General features: G+C 39.9%; 1 protein-coding gene across 6 annotated transcripts in view; it reads left to right on the top strand.

Moving 5' to 3' along the window:
* Nucleotides 1-26685, top strand: part of LOC138711906 (von Willebrand factor C and EGF domain-containing protein-like) — a 216975-nt gene that overhangs the window by 118581 nt on the left and 71709 nt on the right. For 3 of the 6 annotated variants that reach the window (XR_011335524.1, XM_069843205.1, XM_069843206.1), the window contains exon 2: nucleotides 23316-24067. The exons of 1 other annotated variant lie outside the window; for it this stretch is intronic. Coding sequence is in view for 3 of the 5 variants with exons in the window: in XM_069843205.1 (XP_069699306.1) it covers nucleotides 23316-24067 (752 nt within the window). In the remaining 2 variants the exon portion in view is untranslated. Of the gene's footprint in view, nucleotides 1-23315; nucleotides 24142-26685 lie in introns of those variants that run through there. 2 more of the 6 variants (XM_069843207.1, XM_069843208.1) reach the window with 1 other exon arrangement.

Raw genomic sequence — 26685 nt, 5'->3', positions numbered from 1 at the left:
ATAAAATGCTGTAGCTAACTGTCTGCCGTCCTTTTCTATACATTTTTCACACCTGCTTAACACGTTCTCCGTCACTCGCAGAAATTCCCATCAATAAATAGAGGCAATCTCCTGACTGATATCATGCATCTTCTAAGGTGCGCGGGTTTGTTCTGTACAATGAACCTCAAAAATGGACATCACAGAAGATCAGGTCGGGAGATAGGAGAGGTCCCAGAATAATAGTAATGACTCTGTTCAGAAACACTTTTTGTAGGGGAAACGTTCGGTGAATTAGCGGTGACGGAATCCTGTTGAAATAAATATAATTTCGTTTAAACTCTGCCAACTCTTAAAAAAAAAAAGTGTAAAATCGGTTTCAGAGGTGAAAGGGCCAGGCTAAGTTTGGCTTTAAAATTTTGGCCGATATAGACAAGAATAGTAAATACAAGGCTAAGAATAATAACAGAAGTTCTTATGGAGGAGAAACAAAATGGTTTCAGACCCGGACGCTCCACAATTGATAATGTGTTTATCATGCAACAGATGTTTGAAAAGAGGAAGGAATTTAATCTCGAAACTCATGTCGCATTTATAGACTTTGAAAAGGCTTTCGATCGAGTAAACAGAAAAAAGCTATGGCTTATAATGAAAGAACAAGGATACCCTCAGCACTTAATAGATGTAGTGAAAAATATGTATGTAAATTCTAAAATAAACATTAACACAGGGGATGACAGAACAGAAGAAATAATAGTAAATAAAGGAGTTAGACAAGGGTGTAGCATGTCGCCAACCCTTTTTAATATTTATATGAATGATATTATTCAAAAATGGAAACTCATTATTAACCCAGGCATAAAAATAAACAGAGAAAGAAAAATAAATATTTTATTATATGCAGATGACGTGGTTTTAATACAGAAAACCGAAAATGACTTACAATACTCTCTCCATATATTAAATCAGATAGCGAAGAACTATAACTTTAAAATCTCGAAAAGTAAGATAAAAATAATGGCCTTCTTGGGAAAAATGCAAATAAGATCAAAAATTATAATTGATGAACAACCCTTGGAGCAGGTGTCCAATTATAAACATTTAGGTTGCGAAATGAGTGTCTACTCAGGAAATTTAAAAGACATAGACACTAAATTGTCCAGATTTAAGATGATATGTAGCACCATCCATAAGACATTAAGAAATAAAACAAGAAAAGAAACTAGAATGAAATTTTATAAAACAATGGCAGTCCCAACGTTATTATATGGAAGTGAAGTCTGGGTAAGTTCGAACAGTACAAAAAGAAAAATTCAAAGTGCAGAAATGTATTTTCTAAGGAGAACCAAAGGTTGCACACTAATGGACAAAGTTAAAAATGAAAAAATTAGAACAGAATTGCAGACAGTTTCTATAAACGAACAAATTGAAAGCTATTGTAATAATTGGTTATATCACGTAGACAGGATGAACAATTCGAGACTACCAAAATTACTGTATCAATACCGACCGAGTCCACACCTGTGGAGTAACGGTCAGCGCACCTGGCCGCAAAACCAGGTGGCCCGGGTTCGAATCCTGGTCGGGGCAAATTATCTGGTTGAGGTTTTTTTCCGGGGTTTTCCCTCAACCCAATACGAGCAAATACTGGGTAACTTTCGGTGCTGGACCCCGGACTCATTTCACCGGCATTATCACCTTCATTTCATTGAGACGCTAAATAACCTAGATGTTGATACAGCGTCGTAAAATAACCCAATAAAATAAAAAAAATACCGACCGATTGGAAGGAGGGAGGTGGGACGACCAAAGAAGAGATGGAGAGATATGCTGTGAGGACGGAACAGGCAGTTTGCCTATACCGTGAAGTGCAGAAGAAGAAGAAGAAGAAGAAGAAGAAGAAGATAGACCTTTGTGACAGTGAACATTTGAGAAATACTGGGATTATGAGTTTATGACAAAAGACATGAGTTTAAGAAAATCTTTACATAGCCGTTTGTTCCTCAGAAATTCTATCTCGTATATTTGACTCAAACTCTTAGATAGGCCTGCTGTGATGATATTTCTGTTGATTGATTATTTTTTTTTTTGTAAATCTGCGTCGCCTCTAGAAAAAAAAGGCGTTTCATGTTCAGATAGACCTCCTATCTTAAGCAGTGCAACCTGGTTTGGATATATTTCGTCATTGTCATCTTCGCCTTCTCCGTAAAGCTTGGTTAATTTGTGACGTCACAATCTGTGTACAGTCAAACTTGTCCCACATCAGTTGATGTGCAAGATTCACAGTGTCGCAACGCCTTGTTGCAAGTGACTCGGAATAACACTGTGATGTAAACATGAGGCGAGAAAAAGTAGTTCTGTTCGACAAGAAATACTGTACTGAGATAATGAGTGAAATTTCGTGTTAAATTCTAACCTTCTTTCATCTTTTTTCCCTACTTTACTTTAGACTGTTTCCTTTTTCCTTCTTCCATGTTTTTCTTCCTTCTTTTCCCATAAGGACACAATTCCGTACAATTTCAAAACCCCACACCAGTGTTTTTCAACATTTGGTACGGTAAAGGTGTAATTTAAAATCCCGCGGCACACTCGTATAATCGAAACCAGTGGTTCCAAAACCATGGGTGAATTCCCTTTTAGGGAGATTTTATAGGATTTTAGGAGGAAATGAGGACCATAAAATACAAATAAATCAGATAAATCTATCGTCTGTCACCACTATCATCGCTGAAAATATCGGCATATTCAGATTCTTTAGATAAAAAAATTGTCAAAGTTCTTCTTTCGGTTCATAAAACCTTGACAGTACGCGATCACGTGATAGCCACCTAACTTCTGTGTAAATAAGCAGCTGAGTGCATTTAGGATCCTTTGCAGAACAAAGATAGGAAAATAATCTTGTTTTTAGTTATCTTTTTATATAATTAACCATTTTTATCACTTATTGCAATACTTTTCCAAACTCAGGAACTAGTGACTCTGAAACAAGTATTTCTCTGTGGAGAAAACTGTGCTTATTCTCAATTTATTCTCAATTTATTTTATTTGTATTGTCATCAACATTTATATCAGTTATGGTGTACCACCACATTACAATGTGCATATATTATCTGAGTTCATTTGCTTTGCTGAGAAAAATTCTTTAATTTTTACTTTTTCAATTTTTTCTACGACAAGCTTTACTATTTTCTCACGGCACATCGGTTGAAAATGGCTGCTCTATACGAAATGCTTCGTCTCAGTTTTATGTCTGAAACACATTGGCAACGAAAGATAAATGAAGGATCAAAATCTCAACTCAGATTATTATGTTTGATATTCGTCGAATATTCTATTATTCTCTCTGAGATATGAGCGGTAATGATGACAAGAAGTGGTGGAAAAAGGCTGTTTTAAAAATATAATTTGTGTAACCTAAAAATTCAAATATTATCACAGTTGCTCTACCGTGCCTATTATCCAGTTGTTCCTTTAATTGTGTTGTTATAATAGTATATGGATTATTTTAGTAGCGTTAGATTCATTGCCATTGTTTAACCTGATTGTAGCAATTTATTAAACATGGAGCCATGGACTGGTGAGCAACGAGGATTTGCCGTAAAATCTTATTATCTAAATTGTCAATGCACAGAAGCTGCCACTTTCAACTTCATCGTCATGATCCTGTGCCCTCTTCACATTCGATTAAAACCTGGGTTCGCAATTTAGAAGAAACAGGCTCAGCACTAAAGACGAAACCTCCAGGTGAAGAAAAAACTGTTCGTACTCCTGAAAATATTGAAACTGTTAGAGCTGCTTTAGTGAGTAGTCCGACGTTTTCAGTCCGGAGACATGTTCTGGCACTTAACATGAGCCTCTCTAGTGTACGATGAATACTGAATAAAGATTTAAAATTTCACCATACAAATTGCAAATTGTGCATAAATTAAATCATCAGAACTTAAATAATCGTGTCATTTTTGGTGAAAGATTTTTCAATGAGATTGAAAATGATGAAGATGTTCTTTCCGATTTATGGGTGTCTTATGAAGCCCAATTTCATTTAAACAACTTTGCAAATAAACATAACTTTCGGTATACACAAACAAATCAAAACATTGAACAACTGAATATAGCAATTCGTGAAAAAATGTCAAACATCACTGTTGAAATGTCGCAAAATGTAATGAGAAACTTGAAACCGATTAAAAGAATGTTTCGACATTGGTGAAGGGCATTTGAAGAATGTCATTTTCAAGAAATAGCCTAGTGGTTACATGCAAATGGTTGTATATTCTATGTTTTTATATAATAAAAGTTAATTTAATACAATATGTAAAGTTTCATTTCGTTATTTAAAAATCTCCCGTTTCTTTGGCCCACCCTGCACTTACTAAAGACAGAATCTCAGCGGTTTCAATTTTTGTTCATAAATTCCTTTATGATAAATTTTCACAAACTGTAGCTGAGCATAGAGACCGCCTCGACGTTGTGCTTTGCTCGTGTCTACGAATGGGACGGACGACAGTTCTACACGTTAGACCGTTTAGGCAGATTCATTATGCATACAACTTCTTCCAAGAAGTTAATAGGAAATTTTAATGGTAGATTTTCAGCTCGAGAATACCTCAAATGACTTAAGCATTGTCACCAGACAACGTCGCGCGTCTTCAATGATCTGGCGAATATTGAATCCGAGGTTCGTGGGTTCAAACCCGGCCGATGGTAAAAGATTTTGAAAGGCAATAATATCTTTAACAATGCTTCCTCCGCTGTGGAAGTAAAATGATGGACCCCATGTCGTAGATTTACGACACACTCACGTTGAATTTAGACGCCGAATAACCTCCGCAGTTGAAAGTGTAATTTGTATTAAATAAAGTAATTACTACTAATCGTCTGATAACACAGACCGCCCTCGAACACCAAAAGGCGTCATGAACTTCCCTCGGATGCTAGTACGGATCTCCACAAGATATCTCATGTCGAGTATCGGGAACTCTTACCCATATAGCCCACAAATTGGTATCACCCATTGAGCGCTTCCTTTTTACACCTGGCAGAATCATGAAAGTTACACAGAGACGCAATAAACTGGCTAATCATTTCTACTCGGCTTCATGTAAGCTTCTACATCTTATCCTGAAACTAGCTTCTGATGGCATGAAATGGTATGAAATTAAGAGGAGAGTGAGTTAAAATTAAAGAGTTTCGGTGAAATTAAATTTGTAATGTTGAGGGAAAACGCGAGAACCCCGACAGAAACCTCATTCACCGATCTTGCCCAATACTCTATTATAATATTATGTACAGGGACATCATTTCATTTTTACTAACATTTTCAACATTAACCTGGCTATACCGTGGGATCAACGCCGTTTGTTACCCCCTTCCACGACTGGAGTTCGATGATACTGGCGTAATATACAAACAAATCACTTTACTAGGTATAGGAGGGAAGAAAAGTAGTTCCTCCATTTAGGTAAACAAGGAAATATCGCGCTTTTGAGTTTGATCATTTTCATTAGGTTTTTGTTTACTCAAAATACAGTACAGTATTAACAATGAGTGTTTTTACTCACTAACTGAGCTGTCCATGTGGACGTATTCAATATGCAGTGTGTATATTATACTGTCTACAGCACATTAGCGTACAATATAGAGAATGAAGTTAAATTGAAAAATAATCATAAGATGGATATTTAAACACATTTTTGAAAATGGTGGCCGTTCATTTCGATACAGACTTCAGTTCTAATGTGCATATTAACGCACTATAGACTACTGTACCTAATCCCAATTACCAATTTCGTCCTTCGTACTAGTAACTCATGTTGAAATAATTCTGCACCTACTCTATAAAAGAGTACCTTACATACTGTAAATACGATCTTCACTTCTGTCCGATCCGAAAAGATAAAATTACTCAGACATACTATCTGCTGTCCGTCCAAGTGGTTATGTCGTAGGGTCGTAGAAAGGGAGGAAATCACGTGACAGTTAATTACTTAACGAGGCACTTTTATTTAACTATAATTATTTATTTACTGTGCCACCTTTGCTTATCTTAAAAGTTAATAATTCACAACGTTTTCGATACATTTGTATCATCTTCAGATGTAGAGTATTAAATGAACATTTATATTGAAAACCTTGCCTTATGATATGGAACTTTTTTTTATGGTTTTCGGATCATGTTAGTGTGAATTGTTCTAACTTAGCTTAGGTTGGTCTATGAAACACTTGTTATATTAAGTTAAGATCACTTGCAGTGCATGTAGTACAATTAAAAGATTTAAAATATTTAAAAGTTATATAAAACTATAAATGTGATCAGGGAAATGTGAAACGTTATAAAAACACTTTTAAAAACACTGTAAACACTTGTTAGCCAGTTTTTGACTTCGTTAGATGGGACTGCTTCAGTTGTTCTTGATATTTAACAACGATCTAAAACACAGTATCAATTTTATCACTAACATGTCTATATTATTAAATGCATATTGTTAAAGCATTTCATTAAGTGTGGTCGATAAATGTGAAAATCGTATATATATGCTACTGGTACAAGATGGATGTTGTCGAGTCCATGAGTTTAATACAACAACATCCATCTTGTACCAGTAGCAAGTGATCTTAACTTAATATAACAAGTGTTTCATAGACCAACCTAAGTTAAGTTAGAACAATTCACACTAACATGATCCGAAAACCATCACAAAAAGTTCCATATCATAAGGCAATGTTATCAACATAAATGTTCATTTAATACTCTACATCTGAAGATGATACAAATGTATCGAAAACGTTAATGTGAATTATTAGCCTAACTTTTAAGATAAGCAAAGGTGGCACAGTAAATAAATAATTATAGTCAAATATTAACAGCTTATCGGCATATTACAACATGAAATTGACTTTTAAGTTATTCTAAACAGTTGTATAATATTACGTAGACGTCAAATTCCTAACAGAAATTAATATTCTCTGAAAAGAGCTAAGACAGCCCAGCCAGTAGCTGGTGTATAAAAGCTGGTGGGGGAAACCGGGATACGACGTAGGCAAATGGACGACAGTACCTGTGCGAAAATGATTCAATATTGAAAACTCTTTCGTCACTGGAAAACGCGAACATATTTTTGGAACGTACTGTTTACTACGACCGTAAGGCTACTATGACTGTATATGCGGTCTTGGATCTGTGTGGAGAACGGTTGAACTTCATTAGTAGAAGGGGTGGGAGTGAAATACATTCCAAAATTCAGGTACAATAAAAATTGAAGTAAAAATAAAATGATGTCCCTGTATATAATGTGGAAGGAAACGTATTGCCTCAATTCACGCCAGTTGTACATAGATCGGGTCATTACGAGGAAGTTTTGTCAAATGTTTTGAAAATATCAATAATCTATAATTTTTAGTTCCTCCCCCCCCCCCCGAGAAAATTAAATGCAACCTGTAACAACACTGCAGAATATAAAACATGGCAGTTCACAGTCCTTCATTTGACGACTTGTAGAGGGGTGAATGTTCTGAGTTATCGTAGCTGCAGCGTTGCCGGCTTTCCACAGCCATGTTACTGCAGTTGACGAGTGAAATTTGTAATTACTTGTTATGCAATTAATAGAAGCCTATACTTTTTATGGCTAAATTACTACTAAAACATGGTCATAAATAGCTTAGTCTGCATTATCCTTTAAAAAAAAACTAAGATTTTCAAACAATTATTTCATAGAATCCGCCATCAAAATGTGAACACAAATTCCCCCTCCCCCCGAAAACTATCCGCAAAAGAACAAAACGTTTGTTTTTATTTTGTTTGTCGTAGTTCTAGTTATAAAATCTGAGATGAAATGTTATAACCTACGTTCCTTTCCATTGTGTATACTTGTATGCTTGTTGTCCCGCATATCATACTAAACGTATTCAATTAATTGTCTGGATTGAATTTTTACTAAGAAGGTGAATTGCCTTGCTGTGGGGGTTATTTTTCTATGTTATGTAGGTATCGTTTCTAAATAAAATATTTTCAAGATATTCTTTCATAAAGACGGTCGGATTCGGTTAAGAGAGAAGTATTATATTGTGACAGCTACACCGGGGTTCGAACGCGTGTCCGTTGATCGCTTAGGTGTGGCGGCGAGGGGAGGTTGTGCGCGCATCTGGTGCTTGCCGAGAGTGGAAGGAAGCAAACTGCTACGTGCGGAGTGAAGTGGGGGACGGACCCTCCCGAATCGTCCAGAAGTCCGTCGAAGTGGAAATCCAGATTTTTCGAGAGTGGAATCTTTCGCGAACTCTCCAGAAACTATCGTTCGGTTATAAAAGACGCAAGTGAACGTCAGTCAGTCAGTAAGCCAGCGTTGTTACAGGCAGATTTGGACAGTAAGCGAGTTAGTGAAGCCAGCTTCGAGACCAGAGCGCGACTTGAGTTGTGCCCGCAACTGTGGAGCCTGAAGCCCGGAGTTCGAGTGCAGTGGACCACAGTTGGGGGACCTGAGTTCGAAGTTCAGCGGATCGGCTCTGAAGGTCCGGGGTTCGAGATTCTGTGAACGCGAGTGACTGAGCTAGAAGAACTAGCCAAGACAAACGAGCTGCGAGCTGAGAACTGACAGTTCTGTGTTGTAAATAGTGCTTTGTGAATATTAGTTGAGATTAACAGTTCATTGTTCGTAATATTCCAAGTAAATTGTCATTGTCGTCTGTGGAGTGCAATAACGAATACTGTGTTGCTGTGTAGAGAGCAAATCCCATTGTTGACGGGAGCAGAATTAAATTGTAGAGAGAGATAATTATTGTTCCTTTGAATAAAAGTTACATTGTTGAGTTGGAATAAATTTACAATGGTGTCAGAATCGGGATATTATCGACAATGGAGAACCTACAGCAGATCCTGCAAGCCATCACGGAAATGAAAGCAGAAATGAACAAACACATCAGTGAGGTGAAAAGCGATATAAGTGACGTGAAAGCAGAAATGAAAGACGACATGAACAAGCACATCAGTGAGTTGAAGAACGATATAAGTGAAGTGAAAACGGAGATGAAAAGTGACATAAGTGAATTGAAAACGGAGATGAAAAGTGACATAAGCGGAGTGAAAGATGACGTCACTACGCAAATTGAAAGCGTTTCGGCCCACGTAGATGGAATTGTCGCCATCGTGAAAGACGAACTTAAGGCCGATTTGGTTAAACTAAACCAGAATTTTACAACTATATACGAGACAGTAGCCGAGTTGAGACAGGATGTAGACCATTTTGACGGCAAAATTCGCGCTCTCGAACGTCGTCAAGAGGAAACGAGTGTGCTGATGGACCAACATGCTGTAGAAAACAAGCACATCCTCGCGTTGGTGGATCGCCAGGCTAGAGAACAGAAACAGATAATTGCCGAGGAGGTTCAACGGGCCGTGGAAAGATCGACGACAGAATTGAGGAACTCATGTAGTGGCCCTGCAGAACCATCGCCTTCAGCCAGACATTACAACGTCAAGACGCCGAAGTTCGACGGTACGACGTCTTGGGCGATATTCCGTCGCCAGTTCGAGGCCACCGCAGCACATAATGGGTGGATCCCAGCGGAGAAGACTACTCAGCTGCTGACCGCGCTTGAAGGACAGGCGTCGGAGATTCTTCATAGTGTTCCAGAAGATGGGACAGCCGCTGAGGTAATGGCGGCCTTGGAGGGACGTTATGGTGACCATCAACTTGCGGCAGCATTCAGGACCCAACTGAAGACGAGGGTCCAACAGTCAGGCGAGTCCCTGAAAGAATTTGCAATGGCGGTGGAACAACTGGCCCATAAGGCCCTCAGGGGCCTACCTACTGACTTCATCGCTGGAGAGGCGGCCTACACCTTCGGCAGCGGAGTTCGAGACCCGGAAATAAGGCAACAGCTACTCTTGGCAGAGCATCGCACTATCAACGCAGCTTTGGCGGCGGCCCTCAGGATGGAGGCAGCCAAGTTGACGGCGAACGTCTCGACATCGCACCGGATTAGGAGCGTCGCGGCGGCCGACGTCGAGGAACGTCAACCGAAATCACCCGAGCGACGAAGACGAGGAGTGCCTACCTGCTGGTCCTGCGGCGAACCTGGGCACTTGAGGGACTGTGGCAGATCTGGTCACAAACAGGAAAACTAAAAGAGGCCGATGCGATGAGGGGCATGTCGGCGCCGTCATCACCATCCCCTCGGCTGATCTTGAAGACGGTTAACAGAAGATGCGACGATGGGCTGATTGCTGACGGATGGATAAGAGGCCGCAGAGTACTAGTAGACACCGGGGCGTCGCTCACCATCGCCAGACCGGAAGTCGTGCGTGGCCTACCTGGGAAAACGCCGCTGCGCCGATATGAACTACGTACTGCCTCAGGCGAGAACCTGCTCATCCAGAAAGAGGTTTTCCTGGATTTGACCTTGGGAAAGAGGAGACTGGAGATGTGGGTGTTCGTCGCCAACATCACTGAAGACGTCATCCTGGGACTCGACGCCATGAGGATCTTCAATGCAACGGTGGACGTCCGCCGCCGTATCCTCCGTTTTGGTCAGGATGAAGTGTTGCTGAGGGACGTCGAAGACCAACCCATGGCCAGCAGACTCACCTTGGAGAATCATGTGACAATCCCGGCAGGCTGCGAGATGGTGGTGACGGCAAGACTGGACGGACAGCCTAAGAGAAATCTGCTCCTCGATTCGCAGACAACTCTGATAGATGGTGTTTATATGGCCAGATCCCTACTCCCGAAGCAGAAGGTGGTACCGGTGAGGGTCCTGAATGTCACCATTCGGGACAAGGAGGTGGCTAGTGGAACTACTAGGTAGCGTCGAGCCGGTGGTGTCTGTGACGTCTCTGGCAGATAACGAGGAGTGTCACCGGCCACGTCCAGATCTAGACCCATCACTGAAAGAGCTGGCTCGAGAATTGGCGGAGAATTTAAGCAAAGGAGAAAGAAGACAAGTCCACGATCTACTGACAGAATTTCTAGACGTGTTCAGTCTCTCCGAAAACGACTACGGGAGAACGGAGAAAGTTCAGCACCGCATTGACACCGGAAATGCTCGCCCAATCAGACAACCTCCTCGAAACGTCCCTCTAACTAAACTGAGGGAGATTGACAGCCAACTGGAGGGCATGAAGGCAAGAGGGGTCATTGAGGAATCCGACAGCCCTTGGTCATCACCTGTGGTGCTGGTGAAGAAGAAGAATGGGGACCTGCGTTTCTGCGTGGACTACAGAAGACTGAATGACGTCACCAGGAAAGACTGCTTTCCCCTTCCACGAATTAATGACACCTTGGACACCCTGGCCGGAGCAGAGTGGTTCTCGACGTTGGATCTCAAGTCAGGATACTGGCAGGTGGCGCTACATCTTGAGGACAAGGAGAAAACGGCATTCTCTACAGGCCAGGGACTATGGCAGTTCACCGTTATGCCGTTCGGCCTCTGCAACGCCCCGGCTACATTCCAGAGACTAATGGAGTCCGTAATGAGAGGTCTGATATACGACACCTGTTTGCTGTACCTTGATGACGTCATCGTGGTCGGCAAGACATTCGGCGAACAACTGTCGAACCTGAGGAAAGTGTTCGAGAGACTGCGACAAGCCAGGCTGAAGTTGAATCCGAAGAAATTGTCATCTGTTCCAGAAGAAGGTCAGCTAACTGGGACACGTAGTAGGGACCAACGGAGTGGCCACGGACCCGGAGAAGCTACAAGCCGTGAGAGGATGGCCGAGACCGAGGGACAAACAAGAGTTGCGCCGCTTTCTCGGCCTCTGCACTTATTACAGAAGGTTCGTAGCTGGGTACGCCAACATCGCTAAGCCTGTAACCCAGCTGACCGAGGAGAAACGCAATTCCAGTGGACGGACGAGGCGGAGTCACCCTTTTCAGTCTCTGAAAGAGGCGCTATGCACTGCTCCTGTACTGGGATACCCCATCCCTGGAAGGAAGTTCACTCTCGACACGGACGCTAGCAACGTAGGCGTCGGCGGAGTACTCTCTCAGGAACAGGACGGGCAAGAGAGGGTGATTGCCTACTTCAGCCGAACATTATCCAAGGCTGAGAGAAACTACTGTGTGACTCGTAGAGAACTACTTGCCATTATGGAAGCCCTGAAGCATTTCCACAAATATTTGTATGGCCAGGAATTCCATCTGAGGACAGACCATTCTGCACTCACCTGGCTATTGGGCTTCAAGAATCTGGAGGGGCAGACCGCCCGTTGGGTTCAACGTCTGTAAGAGTACAACTTCACCTCTGAACACCGCCAAGGGAAGAAACATTCCAATCCTGATGCGTTATCACGACGCCCGTGCCCGGATGGCTGCAAACACTGCCTGAAAGTAGAAGAGCGGGATGGCGCCCACGCAGTCTGAGCAATTGCCGCCCAGCCGAGCCCAGGATGGGATAACGCCGCCATAAGGAGGGAGCAGCTGGAGGACCCAAACATTGGACAGCTACTACGTGATGTGAAGTCCGGGCAGAGACCAGTATGGGCACCACATCGCCAACCGTAGCACCACTTACAAGAGCTACTGAGCCCAGTGGGAATCCTTCATTGTCAAGGACGGTATCCTGAAGAGGATTTGAGAGTCGGCCGATGGAAGGACCCGCATAGAACAACTTGTCCTGCCCAAGAGCAAGGTGAAGGAAGTGCTGGAGGAGACTTATGCTGGAGTGACTGGAGGCCACCTGGGAGCCAACAAGACACTGGACAAGTTAAGGCAGAGGTTCTACTGGTTGCATCAGAGAACCGACACGGAACAATGGTGCCAAAGATGCGACACCTGTGCAGCCAGTCGCGGACCAAGGACACGCAGCAGGGGAGCCATGCAGCAGTACAACGTGGGAGCTCCTTTTGAGAGGATCGCCATCGACGTTGCTGGACCGTTCCCGGTCACGGATCGCGGGAACCGCTACCTGCTAGTCGCCATGGATTACTTCACAAAATGGCCAGAAGTATACGCGATTCCCAACCAAGAGGCTTCGACGGTGGCCGACGCGTTGCTTTACAACTTCATCTGCCGATTCGGGGTGCCCCGGGAATTGCATAGCGATCAGGGGCGCAACTTCGAATCCAACCTGATGGGAGAATTGCTCGAGCGTCTGGGGGTGAATAAAACCAGGACCACTCCCCTCCATCCACAGTCCGACGGTATGGTGGAACGCTACATCAAAACCTTGGAAGAGCACCTGCAGAAGGTGGTGTCCAACCATCAACGAGACTGGGATGCCAGAGTCCCACCGTTCCTCTTGGCCTACAGAGCTTCGGTCCACGATACAACAGGGATGACACCGGCAAACATGGTCTTCGGGAGAGAGCTGCGCCTGCCCTGTGATCTGCTGTTTAGCACGCCACCCAGCGCTGACCAGCCAGCGACTGACTACGTGGCGGAACTGACCGAGAAGTTGAATGGAGTCCACCAACTGTCCAGAGAGCACCTCAAGATGGCCAGCGACAGGATGAAAGTGCGCTACGACAGATTAGGCAACTCTGCAGGATTCCAGGAGGGCGACCTGGTGTGGCTGTATCGACCTACCAGGACCAAGGGAAAATCACCAAAGCTGCAGCGTGCCTGGCATGGACCATACCGCGTGGTGACCCGGGTCAACGACGTGCTATACCGCAACCAGCGACATCCCCGAGGGAAGATGATGGTGGTGCATCTGGACCGTTTAGCAGCCTGCCAAGGGACTGCCCGGGACGAGCAGCCCTAAGGAGGGAGCAATGTGACAGCTACACCGGGGTTCGAACGCGTATCCGTTGGTCGCTTAGGTGTGGCGGCGAGGGGAGGTTGCGCGGGCATCTGGTGCTTGCCGAGAGTGGAAGGAAGCAAACTGCTACGTGCGGAGTGAAGGGGGGGAAGGACCCTCCCGAATCGTCCAGAAGTCCGTCGAAGTGGAAATCCAGATTATTCGAGAGTGGAATCTTTCGCGAACTCTCCAGAAACTATAGTTTGGTTATAAAAGAGAAGACGCAAGTGAACGTCAGTCAGTCAGTAAGCCAGCGTTGTTACAGGCAGATTTGGACAGTAAGCGAGTTAGTGAAACCAGCTTCGAGACCAGAGCGCGACTTGAGTTGTGTCCGCAACTGTGGAGCCTGAAGCTCTTTCAGCGGATCGTCTCTGAACGTCTGGGGTTCGAGATTCTGTGAACGCGAGTGACTGAGCTAGAAGAACTAGCCAAGACAAACGAGTTCTGTGTTGTATATAGTGCTTTGTGAATATTAGTTGAGATTAACCGTTCATTTTTGTTCGTAATATTCCAAGTAAATTGTCATTGTCGTCTGTGGAGTGCAATAACGAATACTGTGTTGCTGTGTAGAGAGCAAATCCCATTGTTGACGGGAGCAGAATTAAATTGTAGAGAGTGATAATTATTGTTGCTTTGAATAAAAGTTACATTGTTGAGTTGGAATAAATTTACAATATGATATTCTTATTGAATTTGGTATTCCCAAGAAACTAGTTAGATTAATTAAAATGTGTCTCAGTGAAACGTATAGCAGAGTCCGTATAGGCCAGTTTCTGTCTGATTCTTTTCCAATTCGCTGTGGGCTAAAGCAAGGAGATGCACTGTCACTTTTACTTTTTAACTTCGCTCTAGACTATGCCATTAGGAAAGTTGAAGATAACAGAGAGGGTTTGGAATTGAATGAGTTGCATCAGTTTCTTGTCTAAGCAGATGACGTGACTATGTTAAAAGAAAATGCACAAACGATTAGGGATAATACGGAAATTTTACTTGAAGCAAGTAAAGCGATAAGTTTGGAAGTAAATCCTGAAAAGACGAAGTATATGATATGTCTCGTGACCAGAATATTGTACGAAATGGAAATATAAAAATTGGAGATTTATCCTTCGAAGAGGTGGAAAAATTCAAATATTATGGAGCAACAGTAACAAATATAAATGACACACGGGAGGAAATTAAACTCAGAATAAATATGGGAAATGCCTGTTATTATTCGGTTGAGAAGCTTTTGTCATCTAGTCTTCTGTCGAAAAATCTGAAAGTTAGAATTTATAAAACAGTTCTGTAGGGTTGTGAAACTTGGACTCTACTTTGAGGAATAGAGATTAAGGATGTTTGAGAATAAGGTTCTTAGGAAAATATTGGTGGCTAATAGGGATGAAGTTATAGGAGAGTGGAGAAAGTTACACAACGCAGAACTGCACTTATTGTATTCTTCACCTGACATATTTAGGAACATTAAATCCAGAAGTTAGATATGGGCAGGGCATGTAGCACGTATGGGTGAATCCAGAAGTGCATGTAGAGTGTTAGTTGGGAGACCGGAGAGAAATAGACCTTTGGGGAGGCCGAGACGTAGATGAGAGGATAATATTAAAATGGATTTGAGGGAAGTGGGATATGATGATAGAGAGTGTATTAACCTTGCACAGGATAGGGATCGATGGCGGGCTTATGTGAGGGCGGCAATGAACCTTCGGGTTCCTTAAAAGCCATTTGCAAGTAAGTAAGTAAGTGGAGTTCTACCTCAAAACCTCTTCATGACGTTCAAAGGAAATAGGCCTACCCTTTTATTCTTTCATAATTTGTGTTAGCGAAATTCAGTTATAATTAAAAAGTATAGTAAATATGCAATAATAATACTTAGTAGCATATTTATAGTTGAATGATTCACAGACAGTATAAGTCATTCGTTATCTAGTGAAACCAAATGCATGTGTGCGCTGTAGTCTCATGGTAACCTTATGGCGGGGGGTAAGTGAGCTAGCTAGCTAGCTAGCTAGCTATAAGTGGAAGCATAGCTAGAGTGGGAAGCTTCTCAGTCCACTTTCTTCTTTCCCTGACGCGCAGGTAGGTTTCACGAGATAACGAGTGCTCTATACGCTCAGTACCTTTAGTCCGATGACATATGGCCCCGTCGTACATTCATCCACAAACAGTTTCGTCCACGTATTGTTTCTGTGCCGTATTAACTACTTGTAGTGATGTATTCCTTTCGGGCAACGTTATCAACAATTCTCATTTTTGTACGGTATCGTAGTTCGTAGTATTTCTTCCCGAATTACTGCAGCAGGAGATTTATTTGGGTGTTTTGTTGGCCTGCGTTTCATAATGGCCACAACATTTTTGCTTCCATTTCAACTTTGTTTTGAACATTATGTATGGGTGACTTCCTTCAGAATCTGTATATGTATTTGCATTCATAAGTTTATTTATCGTACATTACAAATATCTCATTGTTCACATTTCTAATAGATCTTAAAGAAAGGGATAGTAATTATTGTACACCGGAATATTTTTACCCCTTGATGAAGTAATAACGTGTGTCATATCGAATCCATTAAAAATGTACACGGGTGTCATAATTCCATGGATACTACTAACAATCGGCAACACAATGTTGGTAGTTTATTTTTATTCTGCGTGGACTGAAAGGTAGATATTAAATACTGGATGAAGTGTAATATTGGGCGAAAAATGATCATGTACGTAAGCTAGTGGACGAAGCATAATAGATAAAATTATCGTGGGCGTAAGATAGTGGACGAAACGTCCTGGAAGCAGTTTAATGTTGTGTTATGAAGTGTGAATCTGTAGCCTAAGTAGCGTTTTATGTTAGGTTCATGCTGAACCTGTTCGGCTCCTATTTCACTCTTGATCTTTCTTTCTTTATCACGTTTTCCTTTTGGTCTGTATTCCATTGCTAAAGCTGGTAACCTGTAGTCCAACATTCTTCGTAGATGTTCACACCATCTTCTGTTGCTTCAGCTTCTTCAGCATTTGATCCATTCCTAGTTTCTTCTGAATATGTTCTTCTTTTTACTCGTATCTTGTCTACCTTAACGCTGTGGTTCCCAAACTTTTTGAAGCCGCGACTTACTTTTGGGGAGACTTCTTTTTGTGACCCCTCCCTCAGTACCGTACCGGTACTTAATCCCATTTGAAAAATACAAATCCTTGTAAAATCGAAAATAACAGACAATAATTTTACTCACAACCATTGGATACCATCCGAAGAACGACAAAAATAGATGTATATGGTGAAAAATGACACGAAATATTAAATAAACATGTTTTCTTATTACTTCAAACTACGAGTATTACCACCATGGCCCTGCGGTAATAGTTCAATACAAAATGGGAAATTTCATCAAGGGAAGAGCTTTGCAAGCTCGTATTTTCAGCAAAATTTGTGAAGATATGGGTTCGTTATATGAAATAGTAATCTGCGTTACAAGAGCGGTATGTTGATGCTTTCATGTTCGAGGAAAAGATTGAAAAAACGAAACGTTGAGCTTTTTTAATTTCCGAGAACATGAAAACAAACATACCGCTCGTGTATCGTACATTATTTTGTGCGAAGATCGTTTATTACATACCTGAAAGAGGAATTTCTAATTAGTTGCAATGAAATCTCCATCTTGGTTTCTGTTCAATGACGGCAACTTTGGAAAACAAATATATCTATCTTCAACATTGTTCCTATAAAATGTTTTCTGTGCTTACTATACTCCAGCAGACCGTGATATACGTCTGTCTTTCCCCCCCCCCCCCCCCAGTCTATAAATGCGAATTTAAAACAAACGGTAAGGTTATGTAACGATTTATTTTTCATTTTAATACTTTAAGAAAATTATTTATATAACATATTGCAGTAATAACATCGGCATCTGGAATCTTGTTGATTTTTTCACGGCTTCCTTAATGTTACTTGCATCACGAATGCAATAACTTTAGTGGAGTAGTAGAGTTTACTTAATTTTTGCAAATATTTAAAAACAATAATTAACAGTGCATTTTAGGTGAAATTGCAGTGGTAAGTTTCCAACTTATAATTATTACTATGTTAAACGTCTCTAAAAATAATATGTTAAAAGCCTAAAGCAGTAAAATGAATATGTCTCTTAAGCGGTAAGAAGAGGGAAATTGTTGTGTGTGTTACGTTGGGAATACTGAATGTGGTATTTCACACTTACCGCGTATTGGTTTTGTGCGGAAAGCAAGCAAATACGCACGATCTCGCACACATATTCTTTATCATACGAAAGTAAGGCTACTTTCGTAGAGTAATGTGTTAAAAAGAGTTTTACCGTTAAGAGTAGAACTTTCATTGTACCGATAAATGCAAGACAAGAAATCAGAATATGCAAACCTATTTTCCTATTTTCTTTGGTTTCATAGATTGGTTTCCCTTGCTCATGTTTTCAAACACACTTTGAATAGTGGTTTTTAAGGTCAAGATGTTAATATAACAGCCAGCGTATGTAGAAAGAAACTTAATTTCTGGACAATATCACTTGACAAAAAGAAATTTGATTCATTCCAGTGTATTAAAGAACTTATGGAAATTTAGCTATGTATGATAGACAAATACTGAGTTTGTTTTTGCCGACAAGCAATTAAGTTTCCACAATTTTAAACATTAGCTTTCTGAGTATTTTCCGGAAAAAGCTGAAAACAATACGACAGTCACAGATGAATAATGAATCCGTTTTTAGACATTTTCGTTAAACTGGCTGACATTCCAGAAAATATGACTGAAAAACTCATTGAAATATGTAACTACTTTTGGAAAATTTAAGCTGACAAGCAAACATATCGATGGGGGCAGATAAAAATGTTAATTTTTTCTTCCACCATGTTAATAATGTTAAAAGAAGTGTTTATACAAATATTGGCCACTCGACCGCAACGAGGCCGTCCAGAAAGTGATTTTCCCTGGGGCCGTTTACAGAAAAAAAGCACAATTGTATGGAAAGATTTACTGAAACAGATACAGCAATTGTTGCGCTATTTGTCAACATATCCCCCACTGGAATTGAGACATATGTCATACCATGGGATCAATTTTTGCATCCTTGTGTTGTAGAAGTCAATCGCCTGGGATCGGAACCAGCGTTTGACAGCCGTCTGCACCTCCCTGTCGATCTCATGACATGACAAATGTCTCAATTCCGGTGGGGAACATGTTGAAAAATAGCTCAACAATTGCTGTGTCTGTTCCAATAAATTTTTCCAATGAAATGGTGTTTTCTTTCAGTTAACGTCCTTTGGCGAACTTATTTTTTTACGGCCCTCGTAAATGCGGTCGAGTGGCCAGAATTTGTATAAGCATTCTTTTGACATTATTAACATAGTGGAAGAAAAAATTAACTTTTTTATTTGCTCCCATCAGAATATTTGCTTGTGACACTTTTTTTTTCGAAGAACATAAGCTATATCAGTTTTAGATCAAAAGAATGCAAGAATACATCAAGCTTGCAAAAGTACATAGTTCTCAAATTGTTGTACTATTTGCAACATTGTATTTATGCAAAATAAAGGACTTGTCTGCGATTATCATCAAGAAAACGAAAAATCTCCTTGAATTTGAAAATGCTATTGTTATGGAATGTGGAGTCTGTATTTGAGGAACTGCTTTCTGAAAAACAGACATTTATTTTAGTACATTAATATATTTTTTTTATTACTGAATTTTCTTTTATTCTCATGTTCAACGTTGTTTATATTTATGTTTCTAAATACAAAATAACTGTATGTTAATAAAACGTTTTGTGAGTTATTACTTTGTAAATCAACTCGTGAATCCTCTCAGCTTCTTACATGCCGTAACGTACTTCTCATAAATTTCATTTCTGGTGCCTGGACATTTGATTCCTCTCTTTACTTGTATATTTTAACAGACATTATGTGTTCTGATAAGTTAGCTTTTATTCATTTACTTTTCATTCTGTGTAGTTCGGTTATTAACTTTTCAAATAAGTGTCACATGCTTATTACATTAATAAATTACAATGATCAAAAACGTTTGTCAGATGCAATTAATGTAATAATCATGTGATATTTATTTGATAAGTTAATAACGGTAGGCTACTACACAGAATAAAAAGTAAAGGAATTCTTTCTTTCTGCCATTACTGTGGCTACACTTCCATATGTTAGCATTTGTACAGCGTTCTTATTACTTTTTATCCGTGTATATTTTCTTGTTTTGTTTTTCAAGATCTGTAGATTGTTCCGCAAACATTTCGGAAATAAAGTTTTTTTTTTATTTAGGCCTTTAGCTCTCTCACGTGGCATGTGTCATACCAGATAAAAATATTGAACTTGTTATGTAATTATTTCATCTTACTATATTAATTTTTGTTTTTCCTTTAAAATGCCATTACTTAAGTTGTATGAGTTGAGATTTTAAAACTGTGTCCTTTTGTTATTTTATTCAAAACATAAATTGATTTCTATAACTTATTTAAAGCTGCAATTTCATTTCGCATCAAGATTTAGCATCAAATACCTTAGGAATTTGTTAGCATCTTTGACTTCTTACGTGACTGATAACTTAGGACGACCTGGTTGGCGAGTTGGTATAGCGCTGGCCTTCTATGCCCAAGGTTGCGGGTTCGATCCCGGGCCAGGTCGATGACATTTAAATGTACTTAAATGCGACAGACTCATGTCAGTAGATTTACTGGCATGTAAAAGAACTCCTGCGGGACAAAATTCCGGCACAGCCGGCGACGCTGATATAACCTCTGCAGTTGCGAGCATCATTAAATAAAACATAACATTTTAACATAACTTAGGTGGCATTTCTGTATTGCTGAGAGTAAAAGCATGGCAGCCTTACCTTCCTTCTCTCTTAGATTAAAATAAAACATTTATTGTACTGCACCGTTGAAGGAATCGTTGCGGTAAGGAATGTGCGTTATTGCCTCCAGTTCGGTAATAGCGTTTGTTTACGCCTTATTGGTAAACTGTCTAACAGTAGTTTTCGTATAAATGGAAGGTTCACCAACATTAGCATAGCTCGAAGACAACCAGTTCCAGTCAATCAAGTATTGCGTGTAGCGATGCGAGAGGAACATAACTGTCTACATTGCGTCACTGTTCACGAGGCCATTCATTGCCTGCGGGGAGATCTATAAAACAATTAGTATTAACATTACAAAAATGTGTCTTCACGAGTCATAAGCAGTGGCGTTGTCGGTGTAAATTGTGATGATTTGAAGTTATAATTCACTTTAGGTTATTATTATTATTATTATTATTATTATTATTATTATTATTATTATTATTATTATTATTATTATAGACCGGCCACAGTGTACACAATGGCTAAGGCCCACCGTACTTACGTTGCGTGCAAACCGCGGTCGTGAGTTCGAATTCGCTTACGGTGTTGTAATTGCTTTCCTTTTTTTTTATGTTCGATTTATTAATTTATGGAATGGCTTGTCTTTATGTTGAATCCACGTCAAGGGAGTCCCGTCTTATGTTCAGTGTGTATAGTAATCATGTCAGCATCAGTTCGCCATGAGTAAGTCGCCCATCATGTAAACAGTTCAGCTCGCGGGCATCTATACTCTTCCCCTCTTTCGCCTCAAGAGGGGTGGCAGGGGAGAATAAGTACACCCAACAGCAGTACGAAACACGATTACTTGCTTTACAGTACCTACTGAAAACAACACGATGGCAAGTGGTAGTGAGAGACTGTAGACTTATATATACAGAGTGGAAGTGATATAACCCTGCACATTGAAAGGAGGAATAGATTACATGAAAATAAACTAAACATTTATTATACGTTACGCCTTTAAGTGCATGATTAATTAAATAATTGCATCGAAAGTTTAAACTCGCTGCCAACGTCGCAGTGCCGAAGATTCCACACGGAGGCATTGAACTCATCCGACGTCAGAAGTAAACAAAATATTACGTACTGCACAATCAAGCGACTTCTTTGGCCCGGGTTTTTCTCGGCCAAATTTAATCTCCTCTTCCTTGTCAACAATTTTTTCAAGTCGTTGTCGATTCCGATTGCGAAATCTTGGAATTACGCTGCCCGTGTCACGGATCAGCTGGCCCTCAGCGATGAGTGTCTGCATTAGGTAATATCCTACCGGAAACTTTTCTGGATACAAGCGTTGAGCAGCACGCGAGTTGCATTTCGTCTCTCCGTAAATTCAAATCATGTGCAGACATTCCGAATTAGAAAATCTCGGCATTGCCATATACTAAGTTGAATGGCAACACAAGCTTCGGAAGACTCAAACTCCCATTTCCATTGGACATTCACGTAGTACTGGCATAAGACGATCTGACTACCAATTATTCTCCTACCCGTATCGAAAGGAAGTCAAGACCAGCTGATCAGTGTTGCCACGACCAGTCATGTTAGTCGAGAGCAACAAATTTCCAATACTTTTTTTATTTAATTTACACCAAAATCGTACATTCTCTCGAAATACGGGGGGGGGGGACTTTATTACATTCTCTATTAGCATTGGTAGAAATCAAGATCCTATGCATAGTAATTATCCAGAACGATGACATTAAACTTCTCGAATTTTTTTTTTCGAAAACTATAAACTTCCCACCGATATGGTATTAGGCTTTTTTGTTATAGCACTCAGTGTGATTAATTCACTCTACAAATCTGCAGGGTTATTTCACTTCCACTCTATGTATTATGTTTGTTTATTTTATTTTAAAATTTATAATTTATTTTGTTGGGGTGATGGGAAGAATTAATTAACTTTTTTTTTTTTGTATTTATACGTATGTTTATGGGAAGCTGATCCATTTCTGTTTATTATAGTATTAAATTATGAATACTATTAATTGCCACTCAATCGCACTACTATTCTAGAATCAGCAGTAACTGTTATTCAGTCTTAGCATGAAGATTAGTTTTTTCTTTGTTCATCCACTCTTTCCAACACAGCTTCGTTTCTTATTCTGTCTGTCCACTTCACAGCTCCATTCTTACTCATATCCACATTTCAAGTGCTTCTAGTCTCCTCTCTTCACTTCATTGCGATGTCCATGTTTCTACCCCATACAATGCTACACTCCACGCAAAGCACTTCACTAGTCTCTTCCTTAGTTCTTTTTTTCAACGGTCCACAGAAGATGCTCCTTTTTCTATTAAAAGCTTTCTAAGATATATGTTTGAACTCTCTGCTACTGGGAACTAAATACGTCACTCACTTTCCTGGTGCCACATACGAAGTGGACACAATGTTGCCACATAGAGATGTTATATTTCTTAGTTAACTTGCCTGCGATACAGAACTCATATGACTGAGAGTTCTGCTAATTATGTAGTCATTGGATTTGTTATTGTTCCCACCTTCTTCTGTTTTTCTTTTGTCCTTTTTCTTTCTTCTTTACCTCTTTTTTGTTGTTTCTTTTCTCTTCTCACTGTTTGTCCTCAGACTATTTTCTTATGTTTTTATCTTATTTTTCTTCATTTACTCTTGCTTATTATTCTGCTTTTGATTCTCCTCGCCTTTTATTCGTATTAAAGATGAAGTTTACACCTTTTCTATACTGTTTTATTTACGTAAAATATTGTTTTACAACTTTCCTTTTTGTTTCAGGATTAAACAGACCATTCCTATTGCTCAAGATAAATTCAAAAATATTCTTATAAAGAAACCACATATGCAAGGAAAGCATTCTTCATTTGAGGAAGATAGATATTTTCATGATAAACAAGATTTGGAAATGATAAAACCTGTTATTGAAAATGAAGCCACAAGTAAGAAATCATTTTCTGAACGCCACAGGTTTCTAGCAACACATGTATGGAAGGTTCAGCACCGCTGGCCATTGGTTTATAGAGCCAAGAGAAGTTCTCAGGCAGTTCCAGTAAAGAGTTATGAAAGAAATGAAATTCTAGTGGAAAGTGAATCTGGAAAATTCTCTCAGCAGAAAGGAGAAAGTTTCGAAGAGTTTTTACTGCATCAGGTATCAAATAATTCACAAGGAAATAATACAGAAACGTTAAACAATATAATTTCAAACACCACGGACGTAGAAAAACCTGAGCACTGTAACACAGACTGTGTCGAAACGAAATTGCAGTTTGATGAATCTGGTAATTTTAACTGTGGTGCGAACTGTACTTCAGCTGAAGACATGACTACATACGATCTTGAAATGTCGGATCAACCTCATGGAGGCCAGGGAGTTGGATCAGATTGCACTACAGACTGTGGCGTAATCAAAGAGGCTGAGACATTATGCCATACATGTCATCAAGTGTGCCACTATGTCCCAGATTCTCGACGTGTTAAATGTGGGTGTTACCATGGTTATGCAATTGGACCTGATTGGCTCCATTGTATTGGTAAGGTGCTGTCTCGCTCCCCACGTGCATGGAATGAATGCACGAAGCCTGTATCTGCATGGATATTGTCATAGGTTAGTACAGTGCATGATAAACCAGAAACACTATCTTCCTTTCCAGCATAGTTTTCTTTGTTGCATTAACTAATGTAAAATAATACCCTCTTTACATACATTGAGCGCTAATGACGCAGCCTTTGCACTTAAATGAAATGACTGGCTCGGATTTTCTTAAAATATACATATAGGTCTTTAAGTTAAATCAGAGAAAAGTTATTTTTTAATTATATAAAAGTTTAAATAATGATAGATCGTATCTTTCTGCATTCTGTCGCATATTTTGTTGTTTAGTCAACTGTCCGAAGACAGGTCTGAACCTCACAAGTGATACCAACAAGGCACCACTTATGATGCAACTAGGTCAGGAGATAATGGGGTAGGAACATATTTTATTATCATTGTTTAAAGTTGAAAATTTTTGTTTGGCTTAATCATCATTTATGTCCTATATTACATATTGCTACATTTAATAATAACCTGTGATTCAGTTTTGTAGAAATTTCGCATGTGTAATATTCATTATTTGGTACTATACACAGTTTTCTATCTGAAGTAAATAACTGCTCCCAATATTTAAAATTCTTACAGGATCCAATTGAGGAGAATAGAGATAATTATTTCAATGGAAGACGGGAAGCAAGTTGTACACTTAGGAATAAAAAGAGAGATTACTTGAAGGAAAAACTTAATGAAGTAGAAACAAATAGTAAGAATAAAAACATTCGAGATTTATATAAGGGTAAAAAGGTAAAGGTATCCCCGTAACATGCCATGAAGGCACTTGGGGGGCATGGAGGTAGAGCCCCATGCTTTCCATGACCTCGGCACTAGAATGAGGTGGTGTGGTCGGCACCACACTCTGACCGCCTTTTACCCCCAGGAAAGACCCGGTATTCAATTTTATAGGAGGCTGAGTGAACCTTGGGGCCGTTCTGAAAGTTTGGCAACGAGAAAAAATCCTGTCACCACCTGGGATCGAACCCCGGACCTTCCAGTCCGTATCCAGCCGCTCTACCAACTGAGCTACCCGGCCGCCCCTTATATAAGGGTATAAAGGAATTTAAAAATGGATATCAGGCAAGGGTAAACGTGATCAAGGATGAGAATGGTGACTTGTTTGCAGACTCTCATTCAATCCTTAACAGATGGAAAAACTATTTTGAGCAACTACTAAATATACATAGGCCAAGTAGAAATGATCGGGACGAAATTCAAATACAAACTGCTGAGCCATTTATACCGGAACCCACACTTTCTGAAGTCGAAATTGCGATAGAAAATCTGAAAAAAAAAAGTACAAATCTCCAGGTACTGATCAAATTCCAGCAGAATTAATACAAGAGGGTGGAAGCGTATTATCTAGCGAAATTTATAAACTTGTACTTGCAATTTGGGGAAAGGAAATTGTACCAGAACAATGGAAGGAGTCCATAATCGTACCTATTTTTAAGAAGGGGGACAAGACTAACTGTAGTAACTTTCGAGGAATATCACTTTTGTTGACGTCATACAAAATTTTGTCGAATATCCTTTTGAGAAGATTAACTCCATATGTAGATGAAATTATTGGGGATCATCAGTGTGGTTTCAGGCGTAATAGATTGACTATTGATCAGATTTTTTGTATTCGACAGATATTGGAGAAAAAATGGAAGTATAAGGGTACATTACATCAGTTATTCATAGATTTCGGTTAAGAGAGAAGTTTTATATAATTCTTATTGAATTTGATATTCCCAAGAAACTAGTTTGATTAATTAAAATGTGTCTTAGTGAAACTTACAGCAGAGTCTGTATAGGCCAGTTTCTATCTGATGCTTTTCCAATTCACTGCGGGCTAAAGCAGGGAGATGCACTATCACCTTTACTTTTTAACTTCGCTCTAGAATATGCCATTAGGAAAGTTCAGGATAACACAGAGGGTTTGGAATTGAACGGGTTACATCAGCTGCTTGTCTATGCGGATGACATGAATATGTTAGGAGAAAATCCACAAACGATTAGGGAAAACACGGAAATTCTACTTGAAGCAAGTAAAGAGATAGGGTTGGAAGTAAATCCCGAAAAGACTAAGTATATGATTATGTCTCGTGATCAGAATATTGTACGAAATGGAACTATAAAAGTTGGAGATTTATACTTCAAAGAGGTGGAAAAATTCAAATATCTTGGAGCAACAGTAACAAATATAAACGACACTCAGGAGGAAATTAAACTCAGAATAAATATGGGAAATGCGTGTTATTATTCGGTTGAGAAGCTTTTGTCATCTAGTCTGCTGTCAAAAAATCTGAAAGTTAGAATTTATAAAACAGTTATATTACCGGTTGTTCTGTATGGCTGTGAAACTTGGACTCTCACTTTGAGAGAGGAACAGAGATTGAGGGTTTTTGAGAATAAGGTTCTTAGGAACATATTTGGGGCTAAAAGGGATGAAGTTACAGGAGAATGGAGAAAGTTACACAACGCAGAACTGCACGAATTGTATCCTTCACCTGACATAATTAGGAATATTAAATCCAGACATTTGAGATGGGCAGGGCATGTAGCACGTATGGG

The sequence above is a fragment of the Periplaneta americana genome, chromosome 13, assembly GCF_040183065.1.
Source record: "Periplaneta americana isolate PAMFEO1 chromosome 13, P.americana_PAMFEO1_priV1, whole genome shotgun sequence".
In the NCBI taxonomy this organism is placed as follows: Eukaryota; Metazoa; Arthropoda; class Insecta; order Blattodea; family Blattidae; genus Periplaneta; species Periplaneta americana.
The sequence above is the reverse complement of the archived record's forward strand: the minus strand, read 5'-3'. Positions and strand labels throughout refer to the sequence as shown.